Source organism: Mixophyes fleayi, chromosome 8 (genome assembly GCF_038048845.1).
Source record: "Mixophyes fleayi isolate aMixFle1 chromosome 8, aMixFle1.hap1, whole genome shotgun sequence".
Classification (NCBI taxonomy): Eukaryota; Metazoa; Chordata; class Amphibia; order Anura; family Limnodynastidae; genus Mixophyes; species Mixophyes fleayi.
Genome location: NC_134409.1, coordinates 100,299,783 through 100,318,621, shown reverse-complemented (window position 1 = coordinate 100,318,621; position 18,839 = coordinate 100,299,783). Strand labels below are relative to the sequence as shown.

Below are 18,839 nucleotides of genomic sequence, written 5' to 3'. Positions count from 1 at the left end.
AAAGATCTCTATATTGGCTCAATTAAACTGAATATCTGGTACGGGAATTACCTATCTGTGGAGATATTTCTACACTGTTTATCACCTGTAATACACTATGTGTGGCGCCCCCTGTCTTTTTGTATTTTATCTACAAGGCATGACACTTGCAGACAGGTGTTGAACGACTGGGGAGCTGCCTATTACATTTAAGTATTATATGTATTTTATATATATATATATATATACACACACACACACACACACACACATTTTTTCACTTTGGTCACTGTATTTTACTAAGCGCTCTGCAGCTTAAAGAATATTTTGGGTGTTATATATTACAGCACCCCCTAAGTTAGGTATTTACCTAGTGTGGGGGCCCTTCGGCTGTTTGGGTTATGACTCAGACTCCATCCTTTTTTTGGGTATAGCTGATTCACTGTGTCCATTAACAAGATGCATCCCAGCTGCAGGGATGCTTTCAGCAGCACCATGCCTGCATATAGCCTGGTGCTCCATGTCTGCATCACCGTAACATCTGATGCAGTGTATGCATATATGTGCAAACTGCCGGAAGTCCAGGGAATCTGTGAGAAATTCAAATGCATTACTGCAGCTAATCTGCTCCTCACAGTAGTCGTCTGGTGGACCTGGGTAGCCAGCCCTGTTTTCATCTTGCAGCAGACACTAGTGCGTCGCTACGACCTCTAGTGCCCCCTACCAACAGAAGACAACAAACCAGTACCTGTTCTAGATACAGGAAAGCACACAGGAAGAGGTGGAACTACCTTATATATTATTTGTGGTGTTTTTTGTTACCTGTCCCTACCTAACCTGGGAAAGGAAATTACCCATAGTTATGACTGCCATGGATTCAGAAGAAGAAAAACATTTTATGTAGGTTGGTTTTCTGAAAATTAAACCAATAAAATCAAGTAAATGTTTTCTTGGAAAATCTGTTCAGTTTATTGAACCAGCAAAGAAGCTTGAAATTACTTTTAGTTAAAATGTACACATTGCTATATATACTACACAATGACTTTACTGTGAAGAAACTCAAAATAGTAAGTTGTACCAGTAAGACATTTATTAGAGCAATTTCAAAGCATATACACACAAGTCTTGGTAAGGTGAAAAGCAGGCTCCAGTACATTCTTGTACTACAAATTCAGTTGCAGGGGACTAACGGATCTCAATAGTTCAAAAACTGTTGATCCTATACAAATTTATAGTTCTATGTTGTTAGACTTAATGACCTTTAAAAGGTATGCCTCTTAAAGTGGACAAGACAACACCTAGTGGAGGCAGCCTTTTTATGGGCTGAAACAATATAGATAAGAATACAAGTTATTAATTCACTAGGACTAGTGTCATGTGTCTTATAAATTCACTAGGAACTAGTGACAGTGCTAAGCTGACATTTTTCAGCCCACAAAATCGCTGCCTCCACTGAGTGTAGGTGACTGATCCACCTTATTTTATTTTTCACATATGTAAAGAACACTTTTATAAGCAGGATTTAGTATGAGCCGCTTTCAGTGCTATAGAATATATGTATAGTACATTTTTTTATGCAACTTCATGGTGTGGTTTAAATAAAAAATACAGCAATCCACTTCTCAATTAGTTACACATTCCCAAAGTCACAACGTAATGTCTTTTCTTAATTTTATATGGTCAAAAGGAGATATACACTAAAATGTAGGTCTACACGGGTAAGGAATAATTGTGAACTGAATAATAATAATAATAAAAAAAAAAAAACATTTTTAAGTATATACAAATAAAGTAGCACTCTGTATCCTTCAGATTAAAGGCAACATGATTCATAGTCTTAAGTACACCTTGAAAACAGTGATACAAAACAAAATAAGCTTTCAAGTCCAATACTTCTTTCCTTCCTTTAGTTATTTACCAGGGACAATAGTAAACAGCTTACCTGTGTTTTAGCAGAGTGCAGGTTTGAGCTGGTCTATGATAGTTGTCATTGTAAAGCCCTTGTCAATAACAATAAGCTTCTATTTATTTAAAGAATATACACAGCGGCACACACCAACAATGCATATAGTTCGCCAACTGATACTCAAAAGTGAAAGTAATGCAACAAAAAATAAGCTTCCTAATCAAGACTGTCTACATCCAAATTGTTAGCATTAAACATTTTTGTTTTACATGAAGTTTAAAATAATCCTCTTAACAGGGGATATAGTAACATTTTGTGTTGTTTTTTTTTGACACATGGCATCATAAGGATGTTTAATAATTGCCCAAATCTAGACTTTTTTTCCTGAGATCGAAACCAAGTTAACTGGGACAGCAAGTATTAATAGAGAAAGGGCTCTAACCCTCATCATATGTAAACAAACAGACTGGAAAAAGGGTTGTGGATAAGAGCAGGAGGAGATTAACCCCCAGAAGTATGGTCTGGAGCCTCCTATTAAAGTTCTTGTAAATATTTCCCTCCTGTGTGTCAGACATTGTGAATTGAATCATCTTTGTCCAAGGCATGATGGAAAGGTTACAAATTATGCAGAGTTTGAAGGAGGGTGTGCTGAGGAAGAGGCTGAGATTCCAGTGCACGGTTGGGTCTGCAAAAAGAAAGACATAGATTTAAGGCAAAAAATAGTCATTAATGAAAACGTTTGTATTTTAATTTTATTGAATCTGTCTTCACAAGCCTGCTGTAGATGCTCCAATGAGTGTTTTACATGTTAAACTTCGGCCAGACAAATTTAATTTAAGCATATAATCAGATATATATATATATTTATTTTATATAATTCCGCAGCGCTGTACAGAGAACTCACACACATCAGTCCCTGCCCCATTGAAACTTACAGTCTAAATTCCCTAACATACATAAATCGAGAGACTAAGGTTGATTTAATATCAGCCAATTAACCTACTGGTATGTTTTTGGAGTGTGGAAGGAAACCAGAGCACTCGGAGGAAACCCACGCAAACACGAGGAGAACATACAAACTCCACACAGATAAGGCCATAGTTGGTAATCTAACTCATGAACCCAGTGCTGAGGCAGAAGTGCCAACCACTACACCACCGTGCTGCCCATTTATACTTTAAATACACACAAAAAGTATACCATACTAACAAAATATATGCTTGCTTTTAGAATATATTAAATTAGTTCTACACACTTACTTAGAAATGAAAGCCAACAAAATAGGAGCAAGAGATTTCTGAAAATAGTCCTGTTGCACTACATGATTCAAAGTCATTAATGGTCCATACAAGTGAGGAATGACTTTAACCTTCTCCTCACTCTGCAGAAAACAAAACAAAAACATGAATACAGGCAAATTTTACAATAATTCTTACTTACCTAAACAAATCCTTTACTCCTTCATGACCAGAAGCCATTTTATAGTGGTCAGTTAAACTGAGAATAATTATTTTTGAAAGTGGCTGACCACTTTTGAAAGCCCCCTCATTTTAAACATGCCCCGTCCACCACCCCTTTTTATGGACAGAACATAGTGAAATACATTATTTCAGTACATTATACACAGGGAAAAAAGGCAACATTAGCAAGATAATCATACACTAAACTAAACACCACAACACTGGAGGGCCCAGATATATGAAAATAGGTTGGTTTCCTGAAAATGAAACAAACAAAATAAAGTACGTTTTTGCTGGGAAATCTGTTTAGTTTACTGAACCAGCAAAGAAACTTGACATTACTTTTAGGCAAAATATCCACGGTCCTGTATGTACTGCACACTGACTTTACGGTGAAAGAATTCAATATAGTAAGCTGTACCAGCATGACATTTATTAAAGCAATTTGAAAGCAGAAACACGTATACACAAATTCAGTAGGGTTGTGTTCAGCTAGCTCAACTGTAAATAGCAGCGTAAAAATAAAAGTGCACAGTATGTGTGCTTATTGCAAAAGCAGGGAGAATTTTCCATACATACAAATAAATTGCATACTTGCACTACATCATGGTTCATTCAGGTGCACATTTGCACCCTTAAGTTGAATTTTATCCTAACTTAAATGAGGCCCATAATTCACAATGTGCATGCATGTTAAAATCATAGATGCCCCCCTGTGGCATTTCCAGTGCTTCACTCGTGGGAGGTCTCCCATCTTAGTAAGGAGAGCCAACCCTGATTTGTGTGCAGTCTATCAGTGAAGCCTGAGATAAGTGGGGACATTTCTTCCAGCCCAGAACAGGGTACGACACAGGTGCACCCTGGGTGCCTGAAGGTGAATTAGAACTGGTTATAGGCCCAGAGGACTGGTTCTAGGTCCACTTCCTAAGGACACAGAGCTACTACTCGTCAGTTAGAGTCATACCAAAGGGGTACGGCCTGTAAGAAGAGGAGTCAAGGTATTTTTTTAAAAAAACAAACCCGTTTGAAAGAAGCATCAAAAGCATAACAAAAGTAAAGTAGGGGTAGGGGAAAATGACAAGGGACACAAGGGAATTGGAACAACATGCATGAAAGCTTAGGGGGAGATCTTTGATGAGTAGGTTACGGGACTGGAGTATGGAAGGCACTGAATCAGAATCTAATGTTCAAACTGAGCAAAGGTTGCTTGCTTGTGGAAGGAGGTCCTTTAAGGAAGAATACAGAGCAGTGTTAGTGATGTGTTCCATTGTGTTTGCCAAATACGGTGACACATCATCATAGCAGTGGCGGATCCGGGGGGGTCCCCCTAGCATGGGCTTGCTGCCGACGGCTGCACACTATGTGCAGGTCCGTTCTGCGGTGACAGTGTGCTGCCCGGTTGCTCTGATTGTGTTTTAAACACAATCAGAGCAGCCGGGCAGCACACTGTCACTGCCGAGCGGACCTGCACATAGTGTGCAGCCGCCGGCAGCCTCAGAAGGCAGAAAGGGGGCTGGGCCTAAATCGCCCCCGGTGCACCATTATCTAGATCTGCCCCTGCATCATAGAGGTAGAAGAGTGAGGTTTTTTCCAGAAGGCCGCTATCTGGCACATTGCTGCACTTAAGGTGTTCCTGAACAGCTTATGGGCCCATTTGCTGAAGTCTTATTTGCAGAGGAAGCAAAATATACTTTGGATCATGCAGTATCATGAAGTTAGAGATATTGGAGGCAAAGAAGACTTCATTCCAGAACAGCTGAAGTTTAGGACAGCTCCTCCAGATGTGCAGGAAAGATTCCGACTGATCAGTTTGTCCAAAAAGTGTTGGTCACACCTGGAAAGATGCTGAGGCGCTTAGTTGGGACATGGTACTGTGGTTAAAGTAATTTAAAGGCGTTCACTTTGATGTGCACATTAATAGAGAATTTCGCAACGCCCTCACTTATGTCAGACCATTTTCACCAGGCCCTAGGTCAAGCCAAGGTCTTGTTCCCTTTTCACTTGCTGCAAGTCTCTCACCATTTGACATAGGGAGATGAGCATTATAAAGCATGCATATAGGGCCTCTGGAAGAGTGGCTGTGGGAATGAAAGTGTTTCCTCCAAGTGGCTGGAGGAAGCAAGGCCAATACCCAATGTCCCAGTGCTTCCCAATGTAACACATGAGAAATACTTTTTCACGATTCTTCCTAAAGTTACTCTGATCTAATTAGTATAACCTAAAAAAGGTTCCCCTTTAAAACTAAATTAGCTGGACATAGTTAAAAGGGTCTAGAAACAAGTATTATTTAAAGTATTCCCTCTCTCATTGTGTTTTATAATTTTGTTGTTTTAACCAGAGAGTCTATGTCAGGTGTCCACTATTGTCAGCATTAGTAGATTCAGTGTAAACTAGATATAAAAGAGATGCTAACATGCAAGCTACTGTTAGATACATGCTACATTACATTTATCAGTGCTCACAGACAGGAGAGCAGAGACAGCTCTTCCTAGCAGACTCCCTAGGTCTCTGTGCTCTCCTTCAGTTAGGCTCATCTCTGATGACGTTACTACTATGATGCCACAGATCTTTTATTAATGCTGCCACCATACTGATCAGATGTCTATAAATGTCAGCTCAACACAAAGACCATCCACCACCTATGTATGTAGCATCTGCAGTACCTTTAAAAGTCCCATACGCATTAATAAACTGGTGATGAACATGTCTGGCTGAAAAACTGAACTGCCAAAAGCCTTTTCCATCAACCCATCTGAAGAGAAAAAAAAGGGAAAGAATTCATGAAAAAACAACAACAAAAAAATGTTTAGTGACAAGACAAAGGGTAATTGCTTCATACCGATAGTTTCTTCCACTGCTGCTTTTATGGCTTGATCATCCCTGTACACTGAGGAAATTTGGATAAATGCTTGTACTACCTTATCAGTGTCTTCAACATTAGTCTGAAACCAAATTAAAAAACATAAGTGTTTAAAAGTGTTCCTTAATTAGAGTACTGTGAAAATGAATCTGCACAAAAGACAACAAAAGAATAATACACAAGTTCTTTTACTTTCTCCAATATGACCTAAACAGTGTGCATGGCAAGTACATGAAATTAAGTTTCTGCTATTGTGGAATAAATGATGAAAACACATGAACACTTAGTTATATCAGTTATTTAGGAAATGTGTATGTCTTTTAAAAGTTTTATTTGTTGACGGATTATGTCTAAAAATGTACAATAAACATTAATTAGTAAGTATATTTTTGAAGGTAGTAATAGATTATGGGGCAGAAATTAGTGGGGAGGGGGAAAGGAGACAGAGAGGGGGAAAGGAGACAGAGAGGTGAAGAGGGGGTATGAAAAATAAAGAGATAAGGAGGAGCGGGGGGTGGGGGTTGAGGAATAAAGAGGGGGGGGGGGGGGGGGGCTCGATTTTGATACCCCTCTGGTCCAACCTTGCCTTCATGCCCGGACTATCACACTCCATGTATACCAAGGGGGCAGGCAGGGGCTAACTACTACAGCTAAATCATATTACCAGGACTCCAATATTTCCTCAGTTTTCAGAACTGGCAGATCGCTGTGAGTTTACAATGAGACAGTTCCATCAATATTTGCAAATTAGGCACCATCACTAATCGGTTAAAACCCAGCTAACATCCAAGCCAGCCACTATGTTTGAGAATCTATGTCTCTCTGGATTATCCTCAAAAGGACTCATCTCTGTACTGTACTCCCCCTCAACACAGATGTGAAGGACCGCTTCCAGACACAGCGGGAGACAGAGTTGGGGGCATCAATAAACATGGGCAGATATATATGAATGGACAGCACGCTGTTCCATAAATGTCAGGAAAATGCCAACAAATTACTTCATAGATGGTACTGTTTCCTCCAGACTACACACTATATATCCACAAACAAGTGCAGCTTGTTGGAGAAACTGTGATCACATTGGTACCTTCTTGACATATGGTGGACTGTCCCAAAATACGCCCCGTACTGGACAGCAGTCCTTACCTGTGTCTCAGCAATCCTTAGTAGCCCTATACCTGCTGACCCCAAACATATATTGCTGCCCATATATTACTACCACTGCCAGACCTCCCCTCTCATGCTCACAAACTTCTCCGGCATATTATTAGTGCAGCCATCTGTCAAATAGTGGCCTCCTGGAAAAATCCCACACCTTCAACACTTCAAATGGTCTGTGGTCGACTTTGGCACATTTACTAGATGAAGCGTATCACCAGCATAATGAGGGGCTCCTTTGTGTCCTTTTATAAAGCCGTGGGCTTCTTACCACAACCAAGCTCTGCTTCAATTTTAACAGAAACCGGACCCGGAGTAAGATAGCTAGAACAGACTATTCCCTTCTAGTTAACGCATGAAATTCCTCCTTAACCCCACACTTCCTTCCAATCCACTCCACGCTCCCACCTATAATCCTGTACTATGCCCCTTCTTCCCCAGTTCGAATTGTTAAAAAATTACATCTCTGTTGTACAAGATCAATAAGAGGATTTATGTACTTACGTTAAATCCGTTTCTCTGATTCCGTCTGGGGGACACTGCTTACCATGGGTTGTGGAGGGAGCTTGGGGAGTTGGCACCTAACTAGTTAACTTTTAGTACTGCCGACAGACCCCTCCCCTCTACAATCCCCCTGCCCCCACTTGTTCAGTACATTAAAAAGCCCAAGGAGAAAAGGCCAGTCAACAAGAGCACACAGAAGAAAAGCAGAAGGGAGGGATCGCAGTGTCCCCCAGACACGAATCAGAGAAACGGATTTAACGTAAGTACATAAATCCTCTTTTCTCTTTCATCCAGTCTGGGGGACACTGCTTACCATGGGGACGTTCTAAAGCTGCCCCCTAAGGGTGGGACTACTCCGAAAGCCCCGCTCGTAAAGCACTACGAGCGAAATTTGCATCCGCGGATGCAAAAACATTAAACTGGTAAAATTTTGTAAAGGTGTGGACAGAGGACCAGGTGGCTGCCCTACAAAGCTTGTCTGCAGAAGCCACATCTCTCGCTGCCCACGACGCCCCTACCGATCTGGTGGAATGGGCCGTAAGTCTCTCCGGCACAGGACGGTTAGCCTTTATGTAAGCTTGCTTGATGGTTGCCGTAATCCATCTTGCAATGGACTGTTTTAAGGCTGGCCAGCCTCTCTTATTGGCATCATAAAGAACAAACAGGGAATCAGTACGTCTAATCTGAGAAGTTCTTTTGACATAAATGCGGAGAGCCCTAACCACATCTAACTTTTCCATAGACTGTCGATCCGAATGGGAGGTAGATGAGAAGACCGGAACTACAATTTCCTGGTTCAGATGAAAAGCCGAAACTACCTTTGGAACGAAGGAAGGGAGGGTTCTTAACACCGCTCTGTCCTCGTGGAAAACCAGATATGGGTACCGACAAGACAGAGCTCCTAATTCCGAAACTCTACGTGCAGATGCAATAGCCAAAAGAAAGAGGACCTTCCAGGTCAACCACTTCAAATCTGCCAGAAGCAATGGCTCAAAAGGAGGCCCTTTAAGCATATCCAGTACCAGGTTGAGATCCCATGGTGCTGTAGGCGGAACATAGGGAGGCTGAATATGCAAGACTCCCTGGAGGAAAGTCCTAACATCTGGTAAATCCGCTAATTTCAGGTGAAAAAAAACTGAAAGAGCCGATACCTGGACCTTTAGAGAACCTAACCGAAGCCCTACTTCCAGGCCATCCTGAAGGAAAGCCAACAAGCGAGGGAGACGAAAGGAGGACGAGTGACAAGTCCTATTTTCACACCATCTGATGTAGGCTCTCCAAATCCGGTGATAGATGCGAGCTGAAACAGGCTTTCTGGCTCGCATCATAGTGTTCACTACGCTGGAGGAAAAACCTCTAAGCTCTCCAGAGGCTGGCTTCAACAGCCATGCCGTTAAACTGAGCTGAGGTAAATTCTGGTGACGGAAGGGACCCTGCAGAAGGAGGTCCGTCTCGAGACGGAAACCCTGTTCTTCTGCCATAGAGTTTATGTCCGCGTACCAGACTCGGCGCGACCATGAGGGAGCTATTAGAAATACTGGCAGAGCGTCCTGCCTTACTCGTCTGAGTACGCGAGGAAGCATGGGGATCGGAGGAAACAGGTATCCCAACCTGAACTCCCATGGCATTGTCATAACATCCACTGCCACCGCTAAGGGATCTCTTGCCCTTGCGCAAAACCTCTGAACCTTTCTGTTGTGTCTGGAGGCCATGAGATCTATGTCCGGGAGACCCCACCTCTGAACCAGAGACTGGAAAACTTCCGGATGGAGTGACCACTCCCCCGGCATCATCTGGTTTCGACTTACGCAGTCGGCCTCCCAATTTCTTATTCCTGGAATGCATACTGCCGATATTGCTGGAACATGCTGTTCTGCCCAAACCAGAATTTGAGCTGCCATTTTCATTGCAGCTGCACTCCTGGTTCCTCCCTGCCTGTTGACATATGCCACGGCCGTGGCATTGTCGGACTGAACTCTGACAGGATGGCCATGGAGGAGGGACTGGGCCCCCCGGAGGGCCAAAAGAATAGCCTTCAACTCTAGCATGTTTATTGACAGGGCTGATTCCTGAACCGACCAAAACCCCTGGAGCAGGAGGTGCAGGATTACCACCCCCAACCTTTCAGGCTGGCGTCCGTCGTAGCTATGATCCATGACCATGGAGCGAAGGACCTGCCCATTGTCATGTGATCCTGAATCAGCCACCACTGTAGTGATTCTCTCGTCCTCGGGGATAGAGAGATCCTTTGGAGATCTAAGCGTAGGTGGGATCCTGACCATTTCGTCAACAGATCCCACTGAAAACATTGAGAATGATCTCGACCAAAGGGGATGGTCTCGAAGGAGGCCACCATCTTTCCCAACAGCCGCATGCACAAGTGCATTGAGGGGCTGGGAGAAGACAAGACCTGAGTTGTTATGTTCTGAATAGAACTGACCTTCTCGATAGGAAGGAATACCCTCTGCTGGCTGGTATCCATAATGAGCCCTAGGAAAACCATGCGTTGACACGGAACCAACTGGGATTTCTTTAAATTTATTAGCCATCCATGGCCCTCGAGAACCGCTAAGGTGAGGGATAAGTGATGACGTAAGCCATTTTCTGTGGAGGATTTGATGAGCAGGTCGTCCAAATAAGGCACGACCTGAACTCCCTGAAGGTGAAGACATGCTGCCATTACTGACATGATCTTCGTGAAAACCCTCGGCGCTATTGAGAGGCCGAAGTGGAGGGCCCGAAACTGATAGTGGAAGGATCCCACCGAGAATCTTAGGAGGGACTGATGGTGGATCCAAATGGAAATGTGAAGGTATGCATCTTTTATGTCTATGGACGCCATAAACTGATCCTTCTCTAAGGCGTTTATTACCGACCTTAGGGATTCCATCCGAAATGTGTCCACCCGTAAGTGCACATTGAGGCCCTTTAGGTTTAGGATGTGACGAAAGGAGCCGTCCGGCTTCTTGACCAGAAACAGGTTTGAATAAAACCCCTGTCCCTTCTGGAAATCTGGGAGCCTGCAGATAACTCTTTGAGAAAGAAGAGAGGTGACACAATCCTGTATCGCCTGCCTTCTTGATGGATCTCGGGGTAGCGGAGTTAGGAAGAAACGATGTGGGGCTGGTCCCAGCAAGTCTATCCTGTACCCCTCTGATATGATACCCCGGATCCAAGGATCTTGGGAGGACGCTGCCCACTGTTCCTGAAACAAAGACAGACGTCCCCCCACTGGCGCCCCCTCCGGAACAGAGTGGTCATCAGGACGCAGGCTTCTCCTGGGTCTTGGAGGCCTGGCGCCTAGCTGCAAACGAGGATCTCCCCCTGGCAGAGGAGCCTCGAGAATTGGGCTGTCTGCCTCTAAAGGACTGTCCTCTAGGTAAGGATGTTCCCCGAAAGGGCTGACGAAAAAAGCTGACCCGAGGGTTCCGGCTCTTGCTAGGGAATACTGGCAAGGAAGTGCTTTTGCCTCTAGTCGCCTGGGAGATCAGGGTATCCAATTCCGGGCCGAACAAACCTGCTGCTGAAAAAGGAATGGTTTCTTCCCAGGATTTCAGCCATAACGTTCTTCTTGCTGAGATAGAGGCAGCCTGAATAGAAGAGGATACAGCCGCTGTGTTCTGGGCCGCCTCATAAAGGTACCCCGATGCCTCCTTCAAATGCAAAGCCAGGGAAAGTAAATCAGAGTCCTGTAATGCCTCTGCCAGCTGGTCTGCCCATGCTTCCATGGCTCTAGCAACCCAAGATGAAGCAAATGTGGGCCTAAAGGAAGAACCCGCAGCCGCAAATATATATTTCAGCCCGGATTCCACTCTGCGGTCATTAACATCCTGCAGAGATGCAGAACCTGGGGCTGGGAGTAAAGTGTGTTTGGCCAATCGGGCTATTGGAATATCCACTTTGGGAATACTCTCCCAGCGAACCACATCCTCTTCCTGCAATGGGTACAGGGAAGAGAACCTTTTGGGAACAGTGAATCTTTTATCAGGCTGTTTCCAGGCTCCTTCTGCAATATCCTTAAGTTCTACGGAAGGGGGAAAACGGATAGCCTTTCTTTTGGCCTTCTTAAAAAGATTTCTGTCTCTAGGAGTAGGATCCTGCGGTTCTGGGAGGTCCAACGCTTGTCTAACTGCTAAAACCAAATCGTTAATAAATTGGCTTTTAGAGCTTTCTTCCTGTCCCAAAGGAAGAACCTGGTCAGGATCAGAAATTAACTTCCCCCTCTTCCTCTGAAAACTCCTCAGAATCTGACAGGACCATAAGGGTATTATCAGATCTGGGCCGCTTTCTTCTAGCATGGCGGAATGTTTGGGGATTCAAGCAACTGGTTCAGTTTATCCAAACCCTTTATAAATGCTGCGGACCATGGCGGGTCTGTAGGGACAGTGGCTTGGTCCGTCTGTAATGAGGAAGGTCCTGGTAAAGACGTTCCGCTAGAACCAGAGGAAGCAGGGAGGCCCAACGGTGTACTTGGATTATTAGCCACCGACGTTGCCACACTAGACCACAATTGATTGGATTGAAAAACCATCTGTGCTAAAGAGGAAACCGACTGCGTCAGGAAGGCCACCCAGGTCGGCTCCTCCGATGGAGGGGCTGAAACCTGTTGGGTTTGCGCAGGGGGGACCCCCACTTCAAACAGAGCAGAGCGCCGACGGGTCCTTCTGCCCACAAGGTAATTTTACATGACATTTTCAACATGTGAAATATTTTGCCATAGGGCCCTTTCCCTTATCTGACATTTCTAATAAAGGAAGGCACACCAAACACACAGACTAGAGAGAGAGATATAAATGTGTGGAGAGAAAAGAGTAAACTACAAGAATCAACTGATCTAAATATAAAAGTTGTACTTGTAATATTTTAAAACACAAAATAATACATAAGCAGGTAGGAGAACTATAATATAAATCTACTAGCCCACTTGTACACAGCAATATCAGAAAATGTGTTTAAGTAAATCAGATACTCAGCCCATAGGCCAAACAGGGGAGAAGCCCAACAGCAGTTCCTGGTGCCTGCTCCCTCAGCTCTGTTCTCTCTTCCCGGGCTTCTCCTTGGTGCCAGAAGACTGGGACAGACCATCTCTCTCTCTGGAAGGGGGGGGGAGGGAGCTCTATGGATTAACCCCCCCCCCCCTTCAGTAATGCTGCTTCTGCAGCGACTCTGTGGCCAAATAGAAAAAAATAAAAAGAATTCTGTGGCAGAGTAGTGGAGACCTCCATGGGAGGTCTCCGCAGCGGAAGATACCCGATGCCCCCTCCTATGCATGAGGGGGATCCAGGTATAGCCCCCTTTTGCCTGCAGCGCCTCTGTGCCCTTCCGAAAACCAAGATGGCCACCCCATGAAATATCCGATAACCGGCGCTCTATGCCTGCAGTGGCAGCGCCGGTTATCTGGTTATCCTGCGAGACCGCTTGTTACTCCCAATTCAGATACCCGTTCTTGCTGTCCCTGTCAGTGAGAGTCGCTGACTCCCAACTGACAGGGGTGTGCCTGCCTCTGTTCTGCTGTGAGTGTGTTCTCTATAGTAGAACACACTCCAGCACTGCCACCTGTAAAAAAAGGAATAAAAAACGAAAAGAATGAAATAAAAGAATAAATTTACACTAAGCACTAAAAAACACTGTCCAACTCCGCGGGCACCTAAAAAAAACTGAACAAGAGGGGGCAGGGGGATTGTAGAGGGGAGGGGTCTGTCGGCAGTACTAAAAGTTAACTAGTTAGGTGCCAACTCCCCAAGCTCCCTCCACAACCCATGGTAAGCAGTGTCCCCCAGACTGGATGAAAGAGAAATATAGTTAACTACTTATTTTAAAAGCAATGTGAGAGTATTATATACCTCGTATTTATAAGTATGTATGCTATGTCGCTACTATTGTACCTCTCATGAACTTTTGTAACATATTTTCCTCTTCAACATATGATGTTATTAATAAAACGTACTATTAAAAAAAAAAAAAAAAGGAGGGAGGGAAGGAAGGGGGTATGAGGAATAAATGGGGAGCAGGGGGGGGAGGGAAGAGGAAATCAGGGGAACATGAAATGAGGAGTGGATAGGAATAGAAAGTATATATCCAGTATAAACACACAGAGTGTGGATGTGAGTGTGAGTGTGTGTGTGTTTTTCTAGAATGACACAGATATACCTTACAGCATGAAGTCTCTCAGTCCAGTCAATCAAATGAGGGACCCAGAAGCTGCCACAAGTATGCTGAATGAGATTTTGACTTTGTGGTTCAGGGAGGAAGGAGGGGAGCTTAATGCCTTTGAGTAGATTGTCCAGTTTTGTGTTCCTCTAAAATACCAGCAAGCCCAAATAGCATCACATTTAAGTTATCTTGTAGATAGTATGTAATATTTCCCATGTATGTAATATGCCAGACAAAATGTTTAGGAACTGGAATAGATGGAGAAGCTAAAGGTTTCCATTTTTTCTTTTTAGCATTGAGAGATTTTGCAGCCATTAGTATATGGGAGATCAAATCCTGTGGGGGGCATGGAGAGCAAGAGCAAAGGGTATGAATATCTGAAAGTAAATCTCTTGTTCTTTACCCAAAGCAGTGTGAAATAAGCAGCATATAAAATTGATTACCTGAGCTACAATTGCTGAACGTCTGGGGCCCATCCGCAAGAGCTTTTCTGGTGAAGGAAAGCTGAGGAAAGCGGATGCATCAACAGGGGGAAGAGGAGTTGAAACTGGTGTGGATTCCTTAAAGGAGACAAATGTTGTTAAGTCTGTAAGTTGCAACTTACATAAAACATTTCTGCTAACCTAGAATAACCTGACTGTTGCTTAAAACCCTGTAATTGAAACAGTCTATGGCAGTGGCTCCCAAACTGTGCACCCTGGCTCTCTGGGGTGAAGCAGCGCCTGAGAGGCGCTGCCCTCCGTCTGTCATCCCTCACTTGTCCACCTGCCGGCCAAAAAACAAACAAAAAAACCTTACTAGTACGGGTGCGGTGGCACCCACCATCCTTCCTGCTCCCATCGCACTGACTGTCGGGCGTGACATCATCACGTCCGACATTTTCAGTGAGTAGCGGCGCAGATAGGAGCCTGAACTTAAAGAAATGAAGACAGAACAACAACAAAAAAACATAAGAAAGAAGGCCAAGTAAACGGTAAGCAAAGGAACGGAGGGGCAGCAGTGGAATGAAAGGGGCAGTTTGATAAAGGCACAATGTAATAAACGGGAAACTGGTAAAGGGGCCTAAATACTTATTAAGTTACATTGATCCAATTACTTAAAAGACAGGATTATTATTAGCAATTATTTTGGTTTAGGGATGCCTTGAAAAAAAATTATGGAGATAATAAGGGTGCCTCGAACTGAGAAAGTTTAGGAACCACTGGTCTAAGGACTTACTTCTAAGAACTATCTGTGAAAACACCACAATATTTAAAACAAAACACCACCAATAAATGAATAATAAAAAAAAAAAAATGTATAGAAGTACAAAAACATACATACATCCAGTATCTCGAATGTTCAAAAACCAAAAAGAAAAAATTATACACAGATATGGGCAAATATGGTTTCTTCCTAAAGTCGCTATGAGAAGCACTTCTAAACAATTTAAAATAGGCGAATGCAGGTTGAGACAAGGATATGACTCCTTATCAAGATATCTTAATTCTTAAGTATTCCAGAGATCTATATCTTTGTACACAAACAGATTTGTAACACGAGTTACACAAATTATTATTATTATTAATATTTATTTATAAGGCGCCACAAGGCATCCGCAGCGCCGTACAGAGACAAACAAAATCACAATACAATGGGAGACAGCACAGTACAGTAAACACAGCAACTCAGTACGCTCAATGCACAGCTAGAGAGGGCGGGGAAGGGGGAGGGAGGATCCGCAAACGACGGGGCCCAAGAAGGAGGGCGCGAAAGACAGGGAGACCCACAGGGGGAGGAGGGAGCGAGAGTGGACGTGGGGTGGAAGACCCTCGAGGAGGAGGGCTAAGTAGCTGGAGAGCAGAGTTAGAAGTGGTGGAAACAGGAGGAGAGATGGCCCTGCTCAGAGGAGCGTACAATCTAAGGGGAGGGGTGGACAGACAGAGAGAGACGCAGGGGAGAGAGGGAGAGTAGGGGGACAGAGGCAGAAGATAAGGTAGGAAGTTAAGTGGGAGATAGAAAGGCTTTAAGAAAAAGGTGGGTTTTTAGGGCCCGTTTGAAGCTGGACAGATTAGGGGAAGTTCTGATGGAGGGAGGGAGCTTGTTCCAGTGGAGGGGGGCAGCGCGGGCGAAGTTTTGGATACGCGCGTGGGAGGAGGTTATAAGGGGGGAAGAGAGGCGACGGTCAGAGGCAGAACGGAGAGGGCGGGATGGAGCATAAATAGAGAGGAGGGTGGAGATGTAGGGCGCAGTGGAGTTGGCGAGGGCCTTGTAGGTGAGTGTGAGGAGCTTAAAGAGGATTCTGAAGGGGAATGGGAGCCAGTGAAGGGCTAGGTAGAGGGGGGAGACAAAAGAGGAGCGGCGAGAGAGGAAAATAAGCCTAGCTGCAGCGTTAAGGACGGATCGAAGGGGATCGAGATGAGAGTGGGGGAGGCCAGTGAGGAGGAGGTTGCAGTAGTCCAGGCGGGAGATGATCAGAGAGTGGATAAGGCATTTGGTGGCATCTTGGGAGAGGAAGGGCCGGATGCGAGCGATGTTGCGCAGCTGGAAGCGGCAGGATTTAGCAAGAGAGAGGATGTGGGGGCCAAACAAATGTTTATCTATCAACATCTACTGCCTTGAGGTTGAGTTATAAGCTGCTCTCTGTGGAGTATCCTCCACAGTTTCCATACTAGGTAAGCCCTATGAGAATAAACCAGCCATGTCCCACTCTCAAATTTAAGACTTCTGCAGATCTCACTTAAATTCTCTACATATCTATCTCCCCTCACCTGTATACACAGCAAAAGAAAGGTATTAGAATGGCAATGGACATCTAGGATGGGGAGGGCATGCGCCTTTCTTGTTAACAATTTTGAGTTCTCAAAGTCCCTTAATATTGTTTTCAAATAACACATTTTATAAATTCCCTAAGAATTTATTTACTAGACATCCGAAACCAATAAGTCGATCCTTTATCGTTTGTTAATGGAATAATATCTACTCTCTACAACATATTATGCAAGGTTAAACAACCAGTTATTCCTAAACATGAAATTAGCTGGGAGGCCAACTTGAATAGACCACCAGATGAGGAGTCTTTGTTTACAACTACAGAAGGAATTTCTAAATAGCCAATCTACACTCTTAAACAGAAAATCCATACATGGTACAGTATATTATAGGTGGTATCTGCTGCCAATCAGATTGCATATACGGTTCTCCAAAGACCTGTGGTCCTACTTATACTGCCTGCCAAAAGATGGAATTCAACAAACGAATAAATTACCAGTAAACTGACCTCCCATATATTGAACACAGCCAAGTACAAAGTGGCCAGTTTCTAGAAATATAATGACTATTTTTGAACCTACTTACTCGCAAAACCTGTCATCTGGCTGCTACTGAGAAAATCACAGAATATTTAAATAAATAAATAGCTTTCCATAAAAATACCCAGACATGGTGTTCTTCGTTTACACCACAGATCTACCTCATGTGATAATCCACTCGATGTCTCTCAAACCTTTTCCTGTAAATGAAGGTTCTGGCCAGTTCAACTTTGAGTAAATGTTAATTATCGATACTTTCCCTTTTCGATTTATTATTATCTTCAGACTACTAGTGGCATCCCCAATGTTCACACCTGTTATCCTCCCCCTAGACTAATCTTCCCTCACTAATTACTTTTTATCTGAACTCTGGTAGAACAGTAATGCCAATGTACTACAGTTAAGTCTCATTAATCAAGTATGTTCACTGCTTACAATTGTCTATTTTCAGATATTTTGAACTACAATTGTACATGTTTGTGTATTGGGATTTTCTGTATGCTTTTATATGTAAAAAATAGAAAGAAAAAAAATCAATGTGGGTGAAGATCAAATTAAAAATAGCTACATTTTCAGATATTAAAAACACACTTTAATCACTGTTTAATTGTGGTGCAGTCATATGTATAATTACATGTTGAGGAATTTTCTTAGACTTCTCGTTTTGTTCAATTTCCTCAGCATCCTCTTCTCCCTCCTCTTCGTCACCATCATCCTCCTCCTCTTCCTCCTCATCATCATCATCGTCGTCCTCATCATCTTCTTCGTCATCATCTTCATCATCCTCATCATCATCTTCATTCTCATCACCTTCATCATCACTAAAGACAGAAAATATAAATAAGCAGTTTTCAACTTCTGGAGTACAAATTTACCGATATTCCTAAAATTAAAACACACATGGATATTAGAAGTTGTATACAGGTATATTAGGCATTGTTCCTCATAGTACAGCAAAAAAACAAAACAAAACCCCACAATTCTTGTACATATGTTAAATCCATTTCTCAGATTCCATTGGGGGTCACTGCTATCTTGGATTATAGAAGTTCCTGCCATTCTATATCCCCTCCCCAACAGGAACCTCAGTTATTTAAAGAAGAAAGTACCATAGGGTAGGATGAAAGGATTATGCAAGGATAACAATTACACTTTTGGAACACTTATACTCGATACACATAAACAGTACAAATCACAACATAAAGGACGGGCATGCAGTGTCCCGAAATGAAATCAGAGAAATTAATTTAAAGTATGTACAAAAATCCTACTTTCTGTTTGTTCCTATTGGGGGATACTACTCACCATGGGGACATCCAAAGCTGCCCCTTAGAAAGAGTACGCTAGCATCCTTGCACGCAAAAATGTGAAAACTGTACAGTTTGGTAAAAGTATGAACTGAGGACCAGGGGGTAAATGTATGAAGCTGAGATTTTTCCTGCGGGTTTGAAAAGTGGAGATGTTGCCTATAGCAACCAATCTGATTCTAGCTATAATTTTGTAGAATGTACTAAATAAATGATAGCTAG

At 43.3% G+C, this 18,839-nt stretch overlaps 1 protein-coding gene across 1 annotated transcript in view; it reads right to left on the bottom strand.

The window, feature by feature from the left end:
• Positions 1-922: 922 nt before the first annotated feature.
• The window catches only part of RANGAP1 (Ran GTPase activating protein 1), a 30,740-nt gene continuing 12,823 nt past the window's right edge, over positions 923-18,839 (bottom strand). The window contains exons 11-16 of the mRNA XM_075182998.1: positions 17,945-18,131; positions 14,464-14,580; positions 6,185-6,287; positions 6,009-6,097; positions 3,145-3,266; positions 923-2,570 (exon numbers count right to left, since the gene is read on the bottom strand). Of these exons, the coding sequence (XP_075039099.1) occupies positions 2,501-2,570; positions 3,145-3,266; positions 6,009-6,097; positions 6,185-6,287; positions 14,464-14,580; positions 17,945-18,131 (688 nt within the window). The 3' untranslated portion in view covers positions 923-2,500. The remainder of the gene's footprint in view (positions 2,571-3,144; positions 3,267-6,008; positions 6,098-6,184; positions 6,288-14,463; positions 14,581-17,944; positions 18,132-18,839) is intronic.